General features: G+C 40.2%; 1 protein-coding gene across 7 annotated transcripts in view; it reads left to right on the top strand.

Moving 5' to 3' along the window:
• Positions 1–16,976, top strand: part of PDSS1 (decaprenyl diphosphate synthase subunit 1) — a 46,478-nt gene that overhangs the window by 25,451 nt on the left and 4,051 nt on the right. For 5 of the 7 annotated variants that reach the window (XM_030550322.1, XM_030550324.1, XM_030550326.1 and 2 more), the window contains 5 exons: positions 2,981–3,122; positions 4,991–5,102; positions 5,200–5,309; positions 12,878–12,958; positions 13,349–13,462. In XM_030550322.1, the coding sequence (XP_030406182.1) occupies positions 2,981–3,122; positions 4,991–5,102; positions 5,200–5,309; positions 12,878–12,958; positions 13,349–13,462 (559 nt within the window). Of the gene's footprint in view, positions 1–1,705; positions 1,725–2,980; positions 3,123–4,990; positions 5,103–5,199; positions 5,314–12,877; positions 12,959–13,348; positions 13,463–16,976 lie in introns of those variants that run through there. The other 2 variants (XM_030550328.1, XM_030550323.1) reach the window with 2 other exon arrangements.

Here is a 16,976-nt window from a genome sequence, read left to right as displayed (position 1 = left end):
GCTTTTTCTGCTTCCTCATTACTGTCCTCTATACTCCAGCTAATCTCATATGTTCCCTCATTACTTCCTCTCCACCTCTTTAAAAAATAAATAAATAAGCACCTGTGAACCATTGAGTTAAATCACTGGTGTGACATCATCCAAAAGACTTAATTGGCCAATCAGTGTGTGACTTTGGCTGATAAGTGTTCAAGGTCGTATTCGGACATAATGAATGATGCAATACAATCCCAATTATCTCAGTCTCTGAAGACACTCAAAATCTTAGAGGAATCAAGAGAGTCAGTTCAACAGTCATTGGAGACAGTGTTCTATGTCTTTCAGATTTAGAATACAGATTTCTAAGTTTGCTGATCATGTCTCCAGATGTTAGTGAGTTGTCAACCAGCTTTGGAGAATCTGCAATTCAGACCTTCCATGTGTGGAGCACAGTGAAAATACTGCAGACTTTAAGGGTCTGCAGTCCAGCTGTTCTGGCATCCCTTTAAAGCTGTCCTCAGCAACAAGGATGCCATGAAACTTTGCAATGTTCCAGAGTGCGGTCTCTTTGGAACCAGATGTCCTTGGGCATGATGTAGTCTGTTGCCTCATTACTTCACTCTAGACCAGGGGTTCTCAGGACAAATTTTTTGGTGGCCACTTTCACACTTTTTCCTAAAATATGTAATTAGCTTCAGGAAAAACAAATAAATATGCATATATATATATGTCCAAATCATTGTAATTTATTTATTGCTAACTAGTAAGTCTGTTATGAACAGTGATATTAACAAATATACAAGTATCACTTTTCACAGCAGCCTTACTCAGCCCTGCCAAGCCTGGGGACAAATTAAGCCCTGAATGATGGACTAGGGGAGGCAGCGGGGGGGCTGAAGCCCCAAGTGCTGCGTCCAGAGCCTGGGACCTGCCACCACGCAGCTGGAGCCTGGGGATGGAGTCTGAAGCACCTCGGCCAGAGCCTGCCACCCCACCACTCGAGGGCTGAAGCCCAAAGCCTGAGCCCCACCACTCCTGAGAAGGTGGAGAACCCACTGGCTGCCTGGTCCTCCCAAATTGTGCCCTAGGTGTATCCAGAGGTGGGCAGGACCTAACCCTTGCTGGTGGCCCCAGCAACCAATGGCAAGGCAGTGCATCCAGGAGCAACGGAGGGGAGGGGCCGCTACTTTACCCTCTTCCCCCCAATCACAGCCCAGGAGGCTGTGGCCGCAAGAAGAGCCACTGGTGGCCTGAAGCAGCCATAGTGACTGCATTTGAGAAACGCTGCAGAACCTAAAATAGAGAGTACAGTACAATCCTGGGGGTCATGACCATGCTTTGGAAAAAGTCAGGGTTGCACTTGAACTAGACATTCTGTGAATAGTATTCCTTTAATGCAGTTATTTTGCTCTTAATTTGACCTACAGTAGAACCTTAGAATTACAAACATCTCAGGAATGGAGATTGTTCATAACTCTGAACAAAACATTATGGTTATTCTTTCAAAAGTTTACAACTGAAAATTGACTTAATTCAGCTTTGAATTAAGCTTTACTATGCAGAGGAAAAATGCTGCTTTCCCTTTTATTTTTTATTTTTTTTAGTAGTTAACCTTTAACATAGTACTGTATTTGCGGGTTTTTTTGTTTTTATTTTGTCTCTGCTGATACCTAATTGTGTACTTCCAGTTCCAGATGAGGTGTGTGGTTGACTGATCAGTTCATAACTCTGAGGTTCTACTGTAGGTATGTTTCACCCAAAAGTATTGATGGGGAAAGAAAGTTAATGTCTAAAAGTCGCCAATAATATTTTTGAAAAGTCTTTTCCTCTTGCAGACTTTGACCTCAACTGATTCTTGAATGTTTTGCATGTAAAGTATGCCGTTGTATTACATAAACATTGCTAGGCCTGCATGGGAAGAGTAAGGTGAAATTTATTAAATATAGTCAAAAAAAGGGACTAAAAAATGCAACTTATTGTAGAACAAATCTGTTCCTTATGTTCATTCAGTCTTAGTTTTTTTTCTGTTTAGCTGTGGTGGCCCTGCACTCCTATGGAAGAGTAATCTGGCATCTATTCTGGCTCATGGATTATCAGCAAAATTTACTTAAATTTCAGTTCCAAACCTATACTCAGCTATATATTCATGTTTGCAGCCTTTTTATTTTTTTTGAACCTGCTATTTAAGTTTATTACATTTATCAGAACTCCTGAATCAGGGTCATGGTGGAGGAATTGTTCTTTAAATAACATAAACAGAAGAAAGGATACTATAGTAAAACTGGGACCATTTAATGTAATTTTCTTAGTAGTAGTTTTTCAAACTGTGGTCTAAAGGGCACTTTCACATGATCTTGAAATCTGCTTCTGTTACACAGCCTAGGGAACACTAAAGGTTTTCAGATGTTTTTGTCTAGCAGAACTCACAAGTATCTGCATTCTGTGGCTTCTTCAAATATCATTGTCCAAGTCTTTCTTGGGTGTAAATTCAGTCACAATCAAATTTGTGGAAAACATCAAAATTGGGAATGGCAGTAGCACAAACACAGGAAGATAGAACCAGACTGTATCCTGACTTGCGGATATTGGAGCAGTGAGGGTTCCGAGCAGCGAGTGTTGCAAGCAGTGAGGTAGGATGTTGAAGCCCTATATCCAGAGATGTATAGAGCCTGATTCAGCTGTCATTGAAGTTAGTGGCATAAATCCCATTAACTTCAGAGTTGCAGAAACACGCCTATGTACAGACTGCTACAAAATGAGGAGATGTAACCAATTGCACCCATTGTGTTAAAATGATCTGACTTTTCTCTTGTCTGCTTAAACAAAGTTCAGAAGGTTGGCAGTCAGTGATAGGTTCAGAACATGAAAATGTTTTGAGAACCTCTGCTTATTGACAAATAATAGTTTCTCTTAGTTTGCATAGAGGTTTTTCATGAGCATATTGCAGTGCACATAGTATGCTTGATTGACATTTAAAGGTGTGGTTTTTTAATAATTTTAGGGAGGTGCAAGCAAGCCAACGTTCTGTGGCAATAATTGCAGAGATGATCCATACTGCTAGTCTAGTTCATGATGATGTCATTGATGATGCAAATTCTCGGAGAGGAAAAATGACTGCTAATCAAATCTGGGGGGAGAGAAAGGTGAGTCTGTCATTGTGTACAGTACTGGTAAAGTGGAGATTTGTATTTGTTATGTTGCTAATACAGTAACTCCTCACTTAACATCCTCCCACTTAACATTGTTTCGAAGTTACGTCGCTGCTCCATTAGGGAACATACTTGTTTAAAGTTGTGCAATGCTCCCTTATAACATCGTTTGGCTGACTTTACAAGGGAGCATTGCACAAGTTCCTCTTCTCTGCCTCCTCCTGTCCCTCCCTCCCAGTGCTTCCCCCACTGCCAAACAGCAGTGCTTAAGACTTTCTGGGAGGGAGGGAGGGAGCGGGGAAGCTGCTCCTCTTGCCCCTCCATCCCCCCCCCAGCAGGCAGGGCCACCCAGAATGCAGGACTTTAGGGGCTGCAGGGCCCTGGGCTAAGGGAGCCTCGGGGCCCTGGCCTGCAGTTCTAAAGCCCCTTTCGGAATGCAGCCCTGCAAGCACGGGCCAGAGGACTCAGGAGGAGCAGGGGCAGCCGTGCAGCCAGCGACCAGAGAGAAGCGGCGCTTTCGTCTTCAAAGCCGGCCGGACTGCCAACCTTCTGAACTTTCTGCTTTCCGAGTGGCCCTGCCTGCCGGGGGATGGGGGGGAAAGCTCCCAGAATCACGGCCATGGGGATGGTGCCATGCTGCGCAGAGCCACCTGCAGATCCCCTGCACCAAACAGGAGCTGCCCCAGGTAAGTGCTCTGCACCTCCTGCCTGCCTGCCCCAGCCCTGATCCTCCTCCCACACCCCACCCTGAGCACCCTCCACACCCTAACTCCCTCCCAGACCCTGTACCCCCAGCCCTGAGCCCCTGGGGTTAGCCGGGGCACCACCCCACCACAGTACAGTATATAATGCCTTTTGTCTGCCCCCCAAAAAATTCCTTGGAACCTAACCCCCCGCATTTACATTGAATCTTATGGGAAAATTGGATTCGTTTAACATCGTTTCACTTAAAGTTGCATTTTTCAGGAACATAACTTCAACGTTAAGTGAGGAGTTACTGTATTTAGTGTGTCTCTCTTTGGCAGTAGTGTGCGGCTATGGTGGAAGCTGGGGGTATTTAGAAAAAGGGGTACAATCTGAGCTGATCACACAGTTGTGATCATGTTAAGAATTCCTATATACAGGGGGTAAAATGGATAAACTTTCTAACCCTATCTTTTCAAAGTATAGTGGGAAGATGTTTTTACTATGTGATTTCGATAGACTCTAATGGCAGTTGCATACAGTAGCTAAAATCATGTTGAAATGCTATAAAAATATGCTTCCTTTTAAGCATCTCATGTATTGGTTTTACCTATTGAAATAACAAACCAAAAGAGCTTTTACACTAGCATTAGAATTTTCAGACTTTAAAATGTTAAATATATGCCTTAAGATAGTAAAGGCTTTGCTGTTACTCTCTTGTGAAATATGTAAGATGACTAAGCTTCTTCATAAAGCATTTGGAAAAAAAATTATTCAGGAAGTCCTGGGGGATGACAGAGATCAATGACACTTCCAAGATTTTTAAGCCACTTTAGAACTAATTGACATTATACAATAACAGTAGCACAGTGACCATACAATACAGTATATAATGGTTAAAATTTATTTCTTTACCTCGCAGGTAAAACACTTTCAGATATAGCAAAAAAGAGATCACTTTAAAATGGGAACTCTAAAATGGTTCAAATTTAAATACTGTAACTATTTTTTGCTTTTTCCAGTTTTCAGTCAGAAATGTACACTTTATGAGGAAAACGATGTAATGTGACTAGACCTAGAAAATATACAGGGAATCAGATGGTCTCTAGTATTTTTTTTTATGTGAAGAGACATTTTGAAAAAAAACAAAAACAAAAATCTTCTCTTGTTTTTTTCAGGCTGTTTTAGCTGGTGATTTTATCCTTTCAGCAGCTTCTGTTGCTTTAGCAAGAATTGGAAACACTACTATTATATCGGTATTAAGTCAGGTGATTGAAGATTTGGTGCGTGGTAAGGTTTTTTCTATCTTTATACTTTGTATCTTTTATACTTCTTTGTCTAAACAATAAACCTAAAAAATAAAGACTTTGTCCCTGCCTCTTTATAGGTGAATTCCTTCAGTTGGGCTCCAAAGAAAATGAAAATGAGAGATTTGCTCACTATCTTGAGAAGACCTTTAAGAAGACTGCAAGTCTTATCGCAAACAGTTGTAAAGCAGTATGTACGTTCTGTCTCTCCTCAAGTTAACATACCTTACTGTAAGCTTCACAGCTAAATTGTTGTGAAGGCTAGGCCTGTAACAGTGTTTAAAAGAAAACTGGATAAATTCATGGTGGTAAAGTTCATAAATGGCTATTAGCCAGGATGGGTAAGGAATGGTGTCCCTAGCCTCTGTTTGTCAGAGGATGGAGATGGATGGCAAGAGAGAGATCACTTGATCATTGCCTGTTAGGTTCACTCCCTCTGGGGCACCTGGCATTGGCCACCGTCAGTAGACAGGATACTGGGCTAGATGAACCTTTGGTCTGACCTGGTACGGCCATTCCTATGTCCTTATTAAATTCCCAATTACTTGCTATTTTCTTTGGAAATGCTCCAAACTAGGTTCTTCAATTAGTATTTTGCCACAGTCCTAATGGATCTTTGTTTAAGATTTTTATCCCAATTCAGCTGTGCAGCCTCCATTATTGGTTTTCATTCTTTCCTTTCTGTTTTATATGCAGAGACAGACTTTTACTCTTTCCTCACTCGATTCACAGTAAGATCCACTATAGACTCCTGAGCAGCTTTCTAAAATGTTAGAAGTTTGAGCCTATTTTTAAAATCCATGTCCGAGAACTGTTCATCTTATAATTTGTTAAATAGAAGTTTCCTTTCGCATCTGTTGTATGCTATTGTGTAGCATAGTAAACTGGAATGCAGAGCCCTACATGAAAACAGTGCAAAAAATGTAAGCAGTTTGTGTTCTTCCTATTTAGCATTGCTCTAATTAGGAAATACATTCTCTTCTGCTCCTCATTAAGTCTTGTGCATTGAATATGTTTTTAGTTGCGTGGGTTGGGGTGACTAAAATGATCATGTCTAGATCCATTATTGTAAAATGACAGAAGCATAAATTCAAGGACTGAGTCCCAAGCAAACTGACATTAGACCCTGCTATATCCTACTCTCCTTATTTACCACCAAATTCTGTTGTTTTTGTTACACAACAAATGAATATTGACTTGCACAGACAAGTTCTTATTCAAAAAAACATGTTAGTTACAAGTTCAGAAAATGACAAAAATGCTTTTCTCTCCTCTTCTCTCCCCCCCCCCCCCCCCCAAAGAGAGCCATAATGTTGTCAGACAGGGAAGTGTAGCTGGAACATAACCTTAGCAATAAGAGGCAGTTCAAAAAGGATTAGTCTAACACATTGTGTTATTGTTAAGTGTTTTATTCTGAAATCAGTGGTACATTCTTGCAATAGAGAGCAGTTGAAAATTGCCTAAATAAAGTGGATTATGTAAAGCAGGACATTATTTCCAATATTGTAAGACCTTATTGGAACACTCTCAGTACATTATACTTTCCATAAAAATCTGCGTCAGAGGAATCTGGAAACCTGACCAGTTCAAGGAAAATAGAAAACACTCCAGTTGCAGTCACATGCAACATTTGGGTATACCTAAATCTTATAAAGGTTTCATTTCTAACTAAGAGTAATCTATTTCCAAAGCTGCTTAAATTCATGATAGTTTCATTTGTGTTTCTGAAGAAGATTAGGAATATCCACTGGCAACAAAACACAGATGAAGCATTTTTTCTCTTAGACCTAATGTTGCAAAAAAGTTGAGGTCCTTGAAAAAAGGCTACCACCAATCATTGATACCAGATCTACATCTACCTTCAAAACAGTCATGCTTTCAACTACATCTAAACTTCAGTGAGGTCATATATTTTGGAAGTAGACAATTTTATCTGCCAAAAAGGATTTAGATGTATTTTCTTAGGAAACTCTTTATAGAAACAGATCAGGACATGGATGGTTCATATGAATAGTAATGTATGATAGAGCTTTCCTCTCTAAGGCTCAAATCTTCAGTGAGAATTTTGCCTAAGTAAAGACAGTCGCATCAAGCTTCTGACTCACCACATATTCAGTGTAACTGAAAGCGGTTGCTATTGGATAGCAATTTTGACAACCTAAGAAAAGAATTCACAGGATCTTTCATTCCCATTAGATAGATTCTCATTACAAATTCCACCATTTCAGTTTGCTTTTTGGCCTCTCTGAGAGTTTGCACAAAAGCCAAGGATTCAGGGGCATCCGTCTAAAGTGTTGCTGAGGTACAGTTGATAGGAAAGAGAGCTTGTTTTACTGTTGCCTTCCCGTACTTGTACTGTGCATAATTATGGTTTTCACCACTGGGAATCTAGCATTTCAGATGCAGCAAAATCATATTTATAAATAAAAGTGAGGGAGAGGGGATTATCCTTGGGGGCAAAACTATAGCTGTTCACACTATGACAATGACATTTTTTAGTCTTTCCCTCAGTTTCTTTCTTTCTTTCTTAGGTCAGCAAGGATGGGAAGAATGGTACTGATAGCATGAGTGGCAGAAAGTGCCTGGAGCACACTTTCTTGGGACAGTTTGGGCTAGTTAAGGAGAGCTGGTGGGTTCAGAAGGAGTTCTGCTCTTTGTAACCAGAAAAATGGTCATCAGAATCATTATCTGTAGCTTGAAAGTGGGTTCTTTTAAGTATCCAAGATGAAGATGACTTCATTCTCAAGGGCAAACTAAGGCTATATTATTGTTGATTAAGAATATCTATTAGGATAAGTCCTGCTAGTATGAACCAATTCAGTTCTCATGTTAAGGGAAGGAAAAGACACTTGTTGTTTCCAGTTGCATATAAATAAGATAAAATATTGGCTGAAAAAAATGACAAACTAATTCTAATGGGATTTTAGTTAGAATTAATCTAGAGGAAGGATGATTGCTGTGTTCCTGGGACAGTGCCTAAACAGGATACGGATGGTCTTTTCCTGTAATTTCACTAGTTATCGTCTGCATCTCAAAGCATTACATTAGAACCAAAATGCCATTGAGGTAACTAAATACACTTTTATAAAAAGTCTATCAAGGGGCTAAAGCTGTCACAGTCTCCAGTGTATATTAACTATATGGTAGATGTGTGCTTAAGCTATGGCCAAAGTAGTATATGCATGCCACAGTAAATAGTGGCAGATGGCCCTGAGAGTCACTGTAGCCTGAGTTACTGAAAGGCATTTTTCAAGGACAATATGGAAGCGGAGGATTTCTGTTCAGGAATTCACAGCAATGAAGCACAAATGGAATTCCCAGCTGTCATGACAAATCTGAGATACCAAATAAGCTTAGCAGCTTCTCCTCTCTTGCCTTTTTTTCCTGCTGTAATTAGATTTCAAAGCCAGCTAAAGATTTACATTTTGCATAAGATACTTTCAAAATAGGGATTTTTTAAAAAAAATATTTCTTCATTGAAATGAGTATAAAAGTTGCATCAGATATTTGGGCTTCATCTAGCAGGACTTCAGTTTTTAAAGACATAGGCTCTGATCCTACAAGCTGATCTGTGCATGCATATCCCTGCACCCACAAAGAGCCCCACTAACCTCAACAGAGCTCCATGTGGTGATAAGGATTTGGCATAGGGAATACAATGAAAGAAGGAGTCTGTACTTCTCTATCTAGCCAATGATTCCAAATTTAATTAAGTTTAAACTTCCACTGGGTGTGTCTCATGCGGGTTCACCTGCACAGAACACAGTGCAGAATTGGGGCCTAAACTGTGTTAGCTCCTCTATGACATATTAAAGAATGCAATGTCACTGATGATATGGAACCACCTCAGGCTTTGCATGCACATTAAAATAAACTGTAAAGTCCAGTAATAGGTTTGAGCTTATAGAACTGCTGTATCAGGTGCATCAGACACTATTACAGAACGTCTGATAAATCCTCTCATTCATTTAAAAAAAATCTACTAAAGTCATTTCCTTTTGATAATCTACTTTCAGTGGAAGAGATTAACGTTCAACATAGTAACTGGAATTTGAAGTATTAATTATGAATAGTAAATAAAGGGATTATATATAGCCATCAGCTCTGAGGGGTTAGTTCATGAACACCGTTTGAAATCAGAGTGGCAAGATGGCATGATGGCCATTCTTATGACCTCTGGAAAATTGTTCCTAGTTTTAAAAAAAATAGATAGTATTTCTGAAATACAGCTTTACATAAACTGAGTTGTCTCATTGTAGTGTAAGAATTGTTATGAAGGGTTCCTTATCTTCATCTTGAAATGCTGAATTTAGGAGTAAGAATTTTGAATGCAGGTTTAGTGGGGAAGCTGTTGGAATTCCTATAAAACTGACTTTGCAACAGATCTGTTGTAACTCTGGTGACATAAGGCTTGCCTGCATAGGAAAGTTTTTCAAGTTATACCAGTATAGTTATACCGCTATGGTTATTCCATGGAGAGTTACACTAGTATAACTATAGCAGTTTAAATTCACACATTAACGTACATATTCATGGTAAACTTTCCCATGTAGACATCCCATACTGTGCTTCACTCTTATAGAAATCATGATATGGTCTTGCTAAGAGGGATACTCATTAGGAGTTTATGTAGGCCTAGAGCCCTGGGTTTTTATTTTTGTTGTTACCTGAATGTATGTAGCTTGAATAAAAGACAATAAGTTTTCTAATTTCACAATGACAAAATAATTTTTTCCTTTTGTGAACTTCACTTATATAAATGTATTCCATAGCCCTCTCCTCTGCATCTAAATCTTTCTATTTATGCTGCTAAAATTATTCATAACTCCAGTTGGTCCATATTAAATTATCTGCAGCCATAGTCATGTCCTGACCTAGATCACTGAATAAATTGAAAAGCTACAGTCTCAGCATGACCCTTAAGCTCCCCAACTAGTGACTTGTCTCCACGCCCATTCTGCCATTTACTGTGAATTTTACTAATGCCCGTTTAAACATTCCATTTATACCTGTATTTCACACTGAAAGGGTACGTCTACACTGCCATTTAAAACAAAAACAAAAACAGCACGGAGTCTGAGAGCCACAGGCTTGGCTGCAGGGCTATACAATTGTAGTGTAGATGTTTGAGCTCTGGTTGGAGGCCAGGCTCTGGGACCCTTCCCCTTGCAGGGCCTCAGAGCCCAGGCTCCAGCTTGACCCCAAACATTTGCAATTTATAGCCCCACAGCCCAAGCCTAAGTAAGCTGACCTGGGCCTTTTATTGCAATGTAAACGTAGCCTAAGAGCCTGACACTACTCAAAAACTTTACAAAAAATATAGTGTCACACACTCAGCTTGTCTTACTGATTATATTTTATTTATATTACAATAGCAACCAAAATTTGCTAGGCATTGTACAGAGGCATAAGATGATGTAGGACTTGCCCCAAAGAGTTTACTCTCTAAAGAGAGAAGCCTGAAAAGGAGGATAAAAGATTAGGTTCTAGTTTGATACCCCATGCTTATTCCCATCTAAAACCCCCTTGTATTTTCAGTTGTTTATCCTTTGATGGTCTCTGGAATTTTGCCTGACTAAAGGCAAACTTTGAGCAAGAAAACTAAGCTACTAACATCTTTCCTCTTTTTATAGACTGACGCAATGTGAGATGATGTCTGATAATGAGAAAAGTATCCAGATTCTCTTAGGTCCTTTTAGTATTCTTATGTTTGGAAAGCACAGGGTTAAAGGTTCTTTCATGTTTATTTCTTATGTGTAAGGCCCTACCAAATTCACGACCATGAAAAACACATCACGGATCGTGAAATCTGGTCTCCCCCGTGAAATCTGGTCTTGTGTGCTTTTACCCTGTACTATACAGTTTTCACGGGGGAGACCAGTGTTTCTCAAGTTGGGGAGTCCTGACCCAAAAGGGAACTGTAGGGGGGTCACGAGGTTATTTTAGCAGCATGGCGGTATTGCCACCCTTAATTCTGAGCTGCCTTCAGAGCTGGGCAGCCGGAAAGTGGCAACGGTTGGTTGGGCGCTCAGTTCTGAAGGCAGTGCCCTGCCAGCAGCAGTGCAGAAGTAAGGATGGAAATACCATACCATGACATCCTTACTTTGTAGTGCTGCTGCTGGCAGCTGCTGTCCCTTCAGAGCTGAGATCCCAGTCAGCCTCTGCTGCTCTCTGGCTACCCAATTCTGAAGGCAGCGCTGTCGCCAGCAGCAGCATAGAAGTAAGGGTAGCAGTACCGTGACACCCCTCTTCCCCTCCCCCAAAATCCTTTTTGGGTCAGGACCCCTACAATCACAACACTGAAATTTCACATTTAAATAGCTAAAATCATGAAATTTATTATTTTTAAAATCCTATGGCCATGAAATTGACCAAAATGGACTGTGAATTTGGTAGGGCCCTACTTATGTGAGTGCATGCTTGCACCATGCTGATTTGAAGATACTTTTCAGTGTGAATACCTTATCGAAATTACTTTTTTCAGCTTCTTTTCCATCTTCACAATCCCCATCAAGGCATTTGCTACTGTTTTAAAATGATCCTACAACTTTCCCACCTAAGGAAAAAAATTTTTTGTTCCTTTATATATTTGTGTTCCTATGCTGCTCTTCTATTGCATTTTTACTCTTATTTTTATTTGATAAATCAAAACAAATCTTCACTGCTTCCTCTCCTCTCCTCTTTTAGTAACATTAGTTTTAGTTTCTATAGTAAGCCAGGATGGCTTTCCCCTCCCCCCCCACTGTAATTTTGTTGAAAATTAAAATAAATCTGAGTATCAAATGGAACCAAGTTTGTGCACTTTTAAAAAAAATAATTATCTACAAGTGCACATACAAAATTCTAAAACATTATTTTATAGAGTGTTGTGGCTCTCATGGTCATCAACTCCCAAACCTCACTCATCACCCCTCATTTAATTATACAGAATTCATGCCTCTAGACCTTTGTCTTCAGAGTAATTCATCCTTTTTGTGTGCTCTTAAGTAAAATGTTAATGTATTTTCCCCAAGGACTACATAGGGGATTTTTTCTGCCTGCTACTCATGGGAAAAGAGCCACATTACCATAGTATGGCTGCAGTTCAAACAGTTCTTGAACCTCAAGATTCCTTCTGGCTTGTTTGGAACCAGTGATGATTTGGTCTAGTATTATGTGCCCTTTCCCATCCCAGCCCACTTTGCCACTAACTCTCCCCAGTAATTCAGTAGAAATTCCATCTATCAGCTTATCTCTGTTGATAGTTCATTTCTGGACACTTAACATCTCCCATGAAAATAACCTCTCTCTCACTTGTCCTAGTTTGGGCACCACTCTTCCAACTCCATGGTCTCTGTTACTGGGAGGCTTGTAAGATCCATCTACCTACTTGAGCCCTATCCTCCTAACAACTATGTAAACAGATTCAGGTCCTGTGTTGCTGAACTGCATTAGACAATTAACGTACATGTGTAACACCTCTCATCCTGCTGCATTCCCTCTCCTTACAGTATAATTTGTAACCATAATAGTTAATCTCTATCCAGAATTTAATAGTTCAGTTCTACTGGGTTTTGTTTTCTCTAATGGGTCTGGATATTTTGTGTGTCTGTGCGCGCGTGTGCATAAACAGGGAATTGGGGATAGGGAAGAATGCTCTAGATGTGGCGTTTTCCCCTCTCCCAAATGTTTACTGTGCTTATTATGTTGCACCTACATCAAACAAGTTGCAGGTGAATAATTGGAGCTGTCCTTTTTTTTTCTTCTTCCTCCTTTCAGGTTTCCATACTAGGCTGCCCTGATCCAAAAGTTCATGAGATTGCATACCAGTATGGAAAAAATGTTGGCATAGCTTTTCAGGTAGTGTATTCTGTTGCTTTTACAGAATTAGTGGAAAGTCTAAAATGCACACTTCTCAAAACTACATTGGAAACCAAACTAGATTGCTGTAATTCTCTCTATAAATTTTCTTTTAACTAGACACAGCAATTAAAATGTGTTGTGTCATGTCTGGAACACTGGAATAGATTGCCTAGGGAAGTTGTGGAATCTCCATCGCTGGAGATATTTAAGAGTAGGTTAGATAAATGTCTATCAGGGATGGTCTAGACAGTATTTGGTCCTGCCATGAGGGCAAGGGACTGGACTCGATGACCTCTCGAGGTCCCTTCCAGTCCTAGAGTCTATGAGTCTATGTTGTTGTTTTTTTTAATGTGGTAAAATTTGCTTTTGTGTTTTGTCTTCTTCCAGCTAATAGATGATGTGCTAGATTTTACATCATGTGCTGACCAGCTGGGGAAACCAGCAGCAGCGGATCTCAAACTTGGATTAGCCACAGGCCCTGTTTTATTTGCTTGTCAACAGGTAGGGTTAAAGAACACTCTCCAAAAATAAAAATCATTGCTGGCTTAAAGGGACACTCTCAACCTGAAATCTAGTCAATTTAAAATATGGTTGGGGCATAGCTAAGAAGGATCTCCTCTCCTCTTTACCTAATGAAACATGTACTGGCATTGACTGGCTCCAGTGGGAGCTGTATTCAGCATTCTTCCATTGGAAAGTGGACAGTTACTGAGAGCTTGAAGAGAAATAAGTTAGAACAAGCTTCGATAAGTGGGTTTTTCCCCTGTCCTTACATCCCCCAGAACAAAAATAGAGTAAGAGACTAATATGGGTACACACTTGTACAAAGGGGAAGAACGATATGGCAAGAGAGCCACCATATAGAAAAGACAGGAAGGCAGGGATGGTACTGGCCACATAGAAAGGGAGTGATGTCTAGTGGCCCCTGAGAACAAAACTCTCCCTGTTCCACTAGTTTTTCCACTTGCTTCAATGGGAAATCCCCTAGGAGTCACAAGAACTCATTCACACACGGTAAGATCCCTCTCTCCTTGCTGAGTGATCATTTTCTAGAGAAAAAGGGAAGAGACACACATACAACAGAAAAAAGGAACAGCGAGAGTGGCAGAAGTACAGAAAGAGGATGCAGTGTAGAGATGAACAGCAAGTGCACAGAAAAGGGAAGATACTTGCAGACTGACACAGGACAACCCAGGCAGAGACAGTGCACTGCACTATTACAAGAATTTGTGTAGTTGATTGATCTGTAGAGTGCTGATGTGTCCAACCCAGAACCTGTTTTATTAACTTAGTATTTTATTTATATTTGTAATATTATATGGTAGGTGCACGTGGTGTTTCTCAAATGCAGCCACCAGTGGATTTGTTGGCAGCCAGAACAGCCTCCAAAGAATAGGTGGAGATTTGGGGGAGGGGAGGGACAAGGGAAGCAGAGCAGCAGCCCATCCCTGCAGCACCCAGCTGTTGCACCTGACTAGCTGTTACCAAGGGCAGCAAGATGTGCCACCTTGATGTTTGTGCTGGCACTACCAACAGGGATCAGTGCCCTGCACTATTCAGCCTCCTTGGGGGAGCCATGTGGGGCTGGTGTGTGCGGTGCTGGCCGCGGCCCTGGAGGCAGCTGCAGTGCTGTCAGGGCACTCCCTTGGGCAGCTCCCCTGGTCCTGGCTGGCTGGGGCATGCTCTCAGTGATGAGCTGTGGGAGGCAGACAGAGGTTTGTCAGAGCAAGAGTTGGTGGCCATACTCTGCAGCTACCAATACATTTGTTGTGAGAAGCCCTGCTCTACAGAGTGGGTAAAGACCTAGTGCCTGAGCTGCTTAGAATCTAAGGTAGAAATGGCATGGAGAGGTGACAGCTGGCAAAGGAGGAAGTTTACACACTACAGTTGTGTGGTTCTGCTTGTCACAAGGTACATAATAAGACCAGGAGTACTTGTGGCACCTTAGAGACTAACAAATTTATTTCAGCATGAGCTTCATGAGCTACAGCTCACTTCTTCAGATGCATAGAATGGAACACACAAACAGGAGATATTTATACATACAAAGAACATGAAAAGGTGGAAGTATGCATACCAACTGGAAGAGTCTAATCAATTGAGATGAGCTTATCAGCAGGAGAAAAAAAAAACCTTTTGAAGTGATAATTAAGATGACTCATAGAAGGTGTGAGGCAAACTTAACATAGGGAAATATTCAATTAGTGTAATGACCCAACCATTCCCAGTCTGTTTAAGCCTGAGTTAATTGTATCGCATTTGCATACTAATTCAAGTTCAGCAGTCTCTCTTTGGAGTCTGCTTTTGAAGTTTTTTGTTGCAAAATTGCCACCTTCAAGTCTGTCACTGAGTGGTTAGAGAGGTTGAAGTGTTCTCCCACTGGTTTTTGAATGTTATGATTCTCTGTATCATTTTAAATAAATGGGCTAGTTCCTATTGACTTTATTTAAACTCATGGGTGAAAGAGGTTACGTTATTCTTAGTATTCAGACTTGTTCATCTGTTAGTAACAAAATTCCCAGCTGAAAATGAATTTTGATTACAATCTAGCTGGAGCACTATTTAAATACTTTAACAGCTGTTAGGGTCAATACATGTTATTTTCATACCAAGAAGCTGTAATCTCCCACTACGGCTTGCTTAATCACTTAAACCCAGCTGATTTGAGAATAGAAGCCTACTTAAGTGCCACTAGCAGCTTTGTAATTCTTTATTCTGGCCCCTGTTAGTAATGGAAGAAACTGGAGGAGATAAAATGATTTAGCTGCCCAAGACCCATTCTCTTATCGATATATCCATCTTCAAAGTGTGCTGTCTGTTCTCAGTTAATCAGTTTTTGGTTCAATGCCAATGTTTGCATTTTATTAATTGTTCTAGAGTAGACAAAACCTGAGTTTCCAATATTAAAATAAAGCTGAAAAAAAACCGACAGATGTTTTAGGATTTTCATTGATCACAAGTCCAGTGTTTTGTTTACAGGCCACTTATTAGCATTCCCCCTTTCACACTCCTTGTATCTTGATGACAGAAGGCAGTTGTCAGTGCACCATCAAGCTGTCCTTCCACAGAACATTTTGTAAGGCCTTTTGTGCCCAGGGGAAGGCCTCTTCATTGACAGTTTCCTGCTGTTTACAAGAAATTAGTACTGAACCACACTAGAGCCTTAGGTATTGTTTGTTTACATAAGTTTTAAAAACTGGATCAGGGACTGCACTCACACACTTATTTATACTACTAGCAATAACTGTTAGCCAAATAGATGCATGTCTCCACAGCCCCACAGTAGGCAAAAAAGTGCAGCACTAACTTGCCTGTGTGGACTCTGCAACAGGATTACATTAATGCGAATCTTTTAGTTTGTGCCTGTGCAGTGCTATTCACGCCCCTCTAGTCTGAACTGCAGGGATGTGGAAGTCAAGCCCTTTGAAGAAAAACTCAGTCTAAAACATGTAAAGAGTTTTTCTGTTGAAGGTTATTTACCTTTTCCCAAAGAAAAGGTATCTGCTTCTCTTCTTCCTACCACGTTGGCCAGCAGTTAACCTATTATTTCCATATGTTGAAGATGCTTTTACAAACACATAATATTATGGCTTTGAAAATGCCTCTGTCTTTCCACTTTCACAGAAAAGTTATATAAAATAAATGAGCAACACATTTACATATTTAAAGTTGACTTAGAAGTATGAGATTTTTAAAAACTTATATGTAGAAATGTAATCAGCCCCTGCTCAGCATAATCTAAATGTATATTCAGGTTCTCTTTAACAATTGAAATGAAAGCTGCAAGCTGGATATTGCTTCCCTTAAGAGAACTTACCAAGTGGGAATTTCCCATTTTTGCACAGAATACTTAAACATTAAAGTTCTCATACATTTTCAATCCTATTCTTTAAGTGACTTTAGAATTAACAAGCATTCTTTTCAGAGTTTTATACATTAACTGTCATGTGCAGATTTAAAGCTAAGAATAGCTTTGTGTGAAAGGTCTGGTTTTTCTATATTTTTGCAAGTTAAA

This window comes from Gopherus evgoodei, chromosome 2 (assembly GCF_007399415.2).
Source record: "Gopherus evgoodei ecotype Sinaloan lineage chromosome 2, rGopEvg1_v1.p, whole genome shotgun sequence".
NCBI classification, from domain to species: Eukaryota; Metazoa; Chordata; order Testudines; family Testudinidae; genus Gopherus; species Gopherus evgoodei.
The sequence above is the reverse complement of the archived record's forward strand: the minus strand, read 5'-3'. Positions and strand labels throughout refer to the sequence as shown.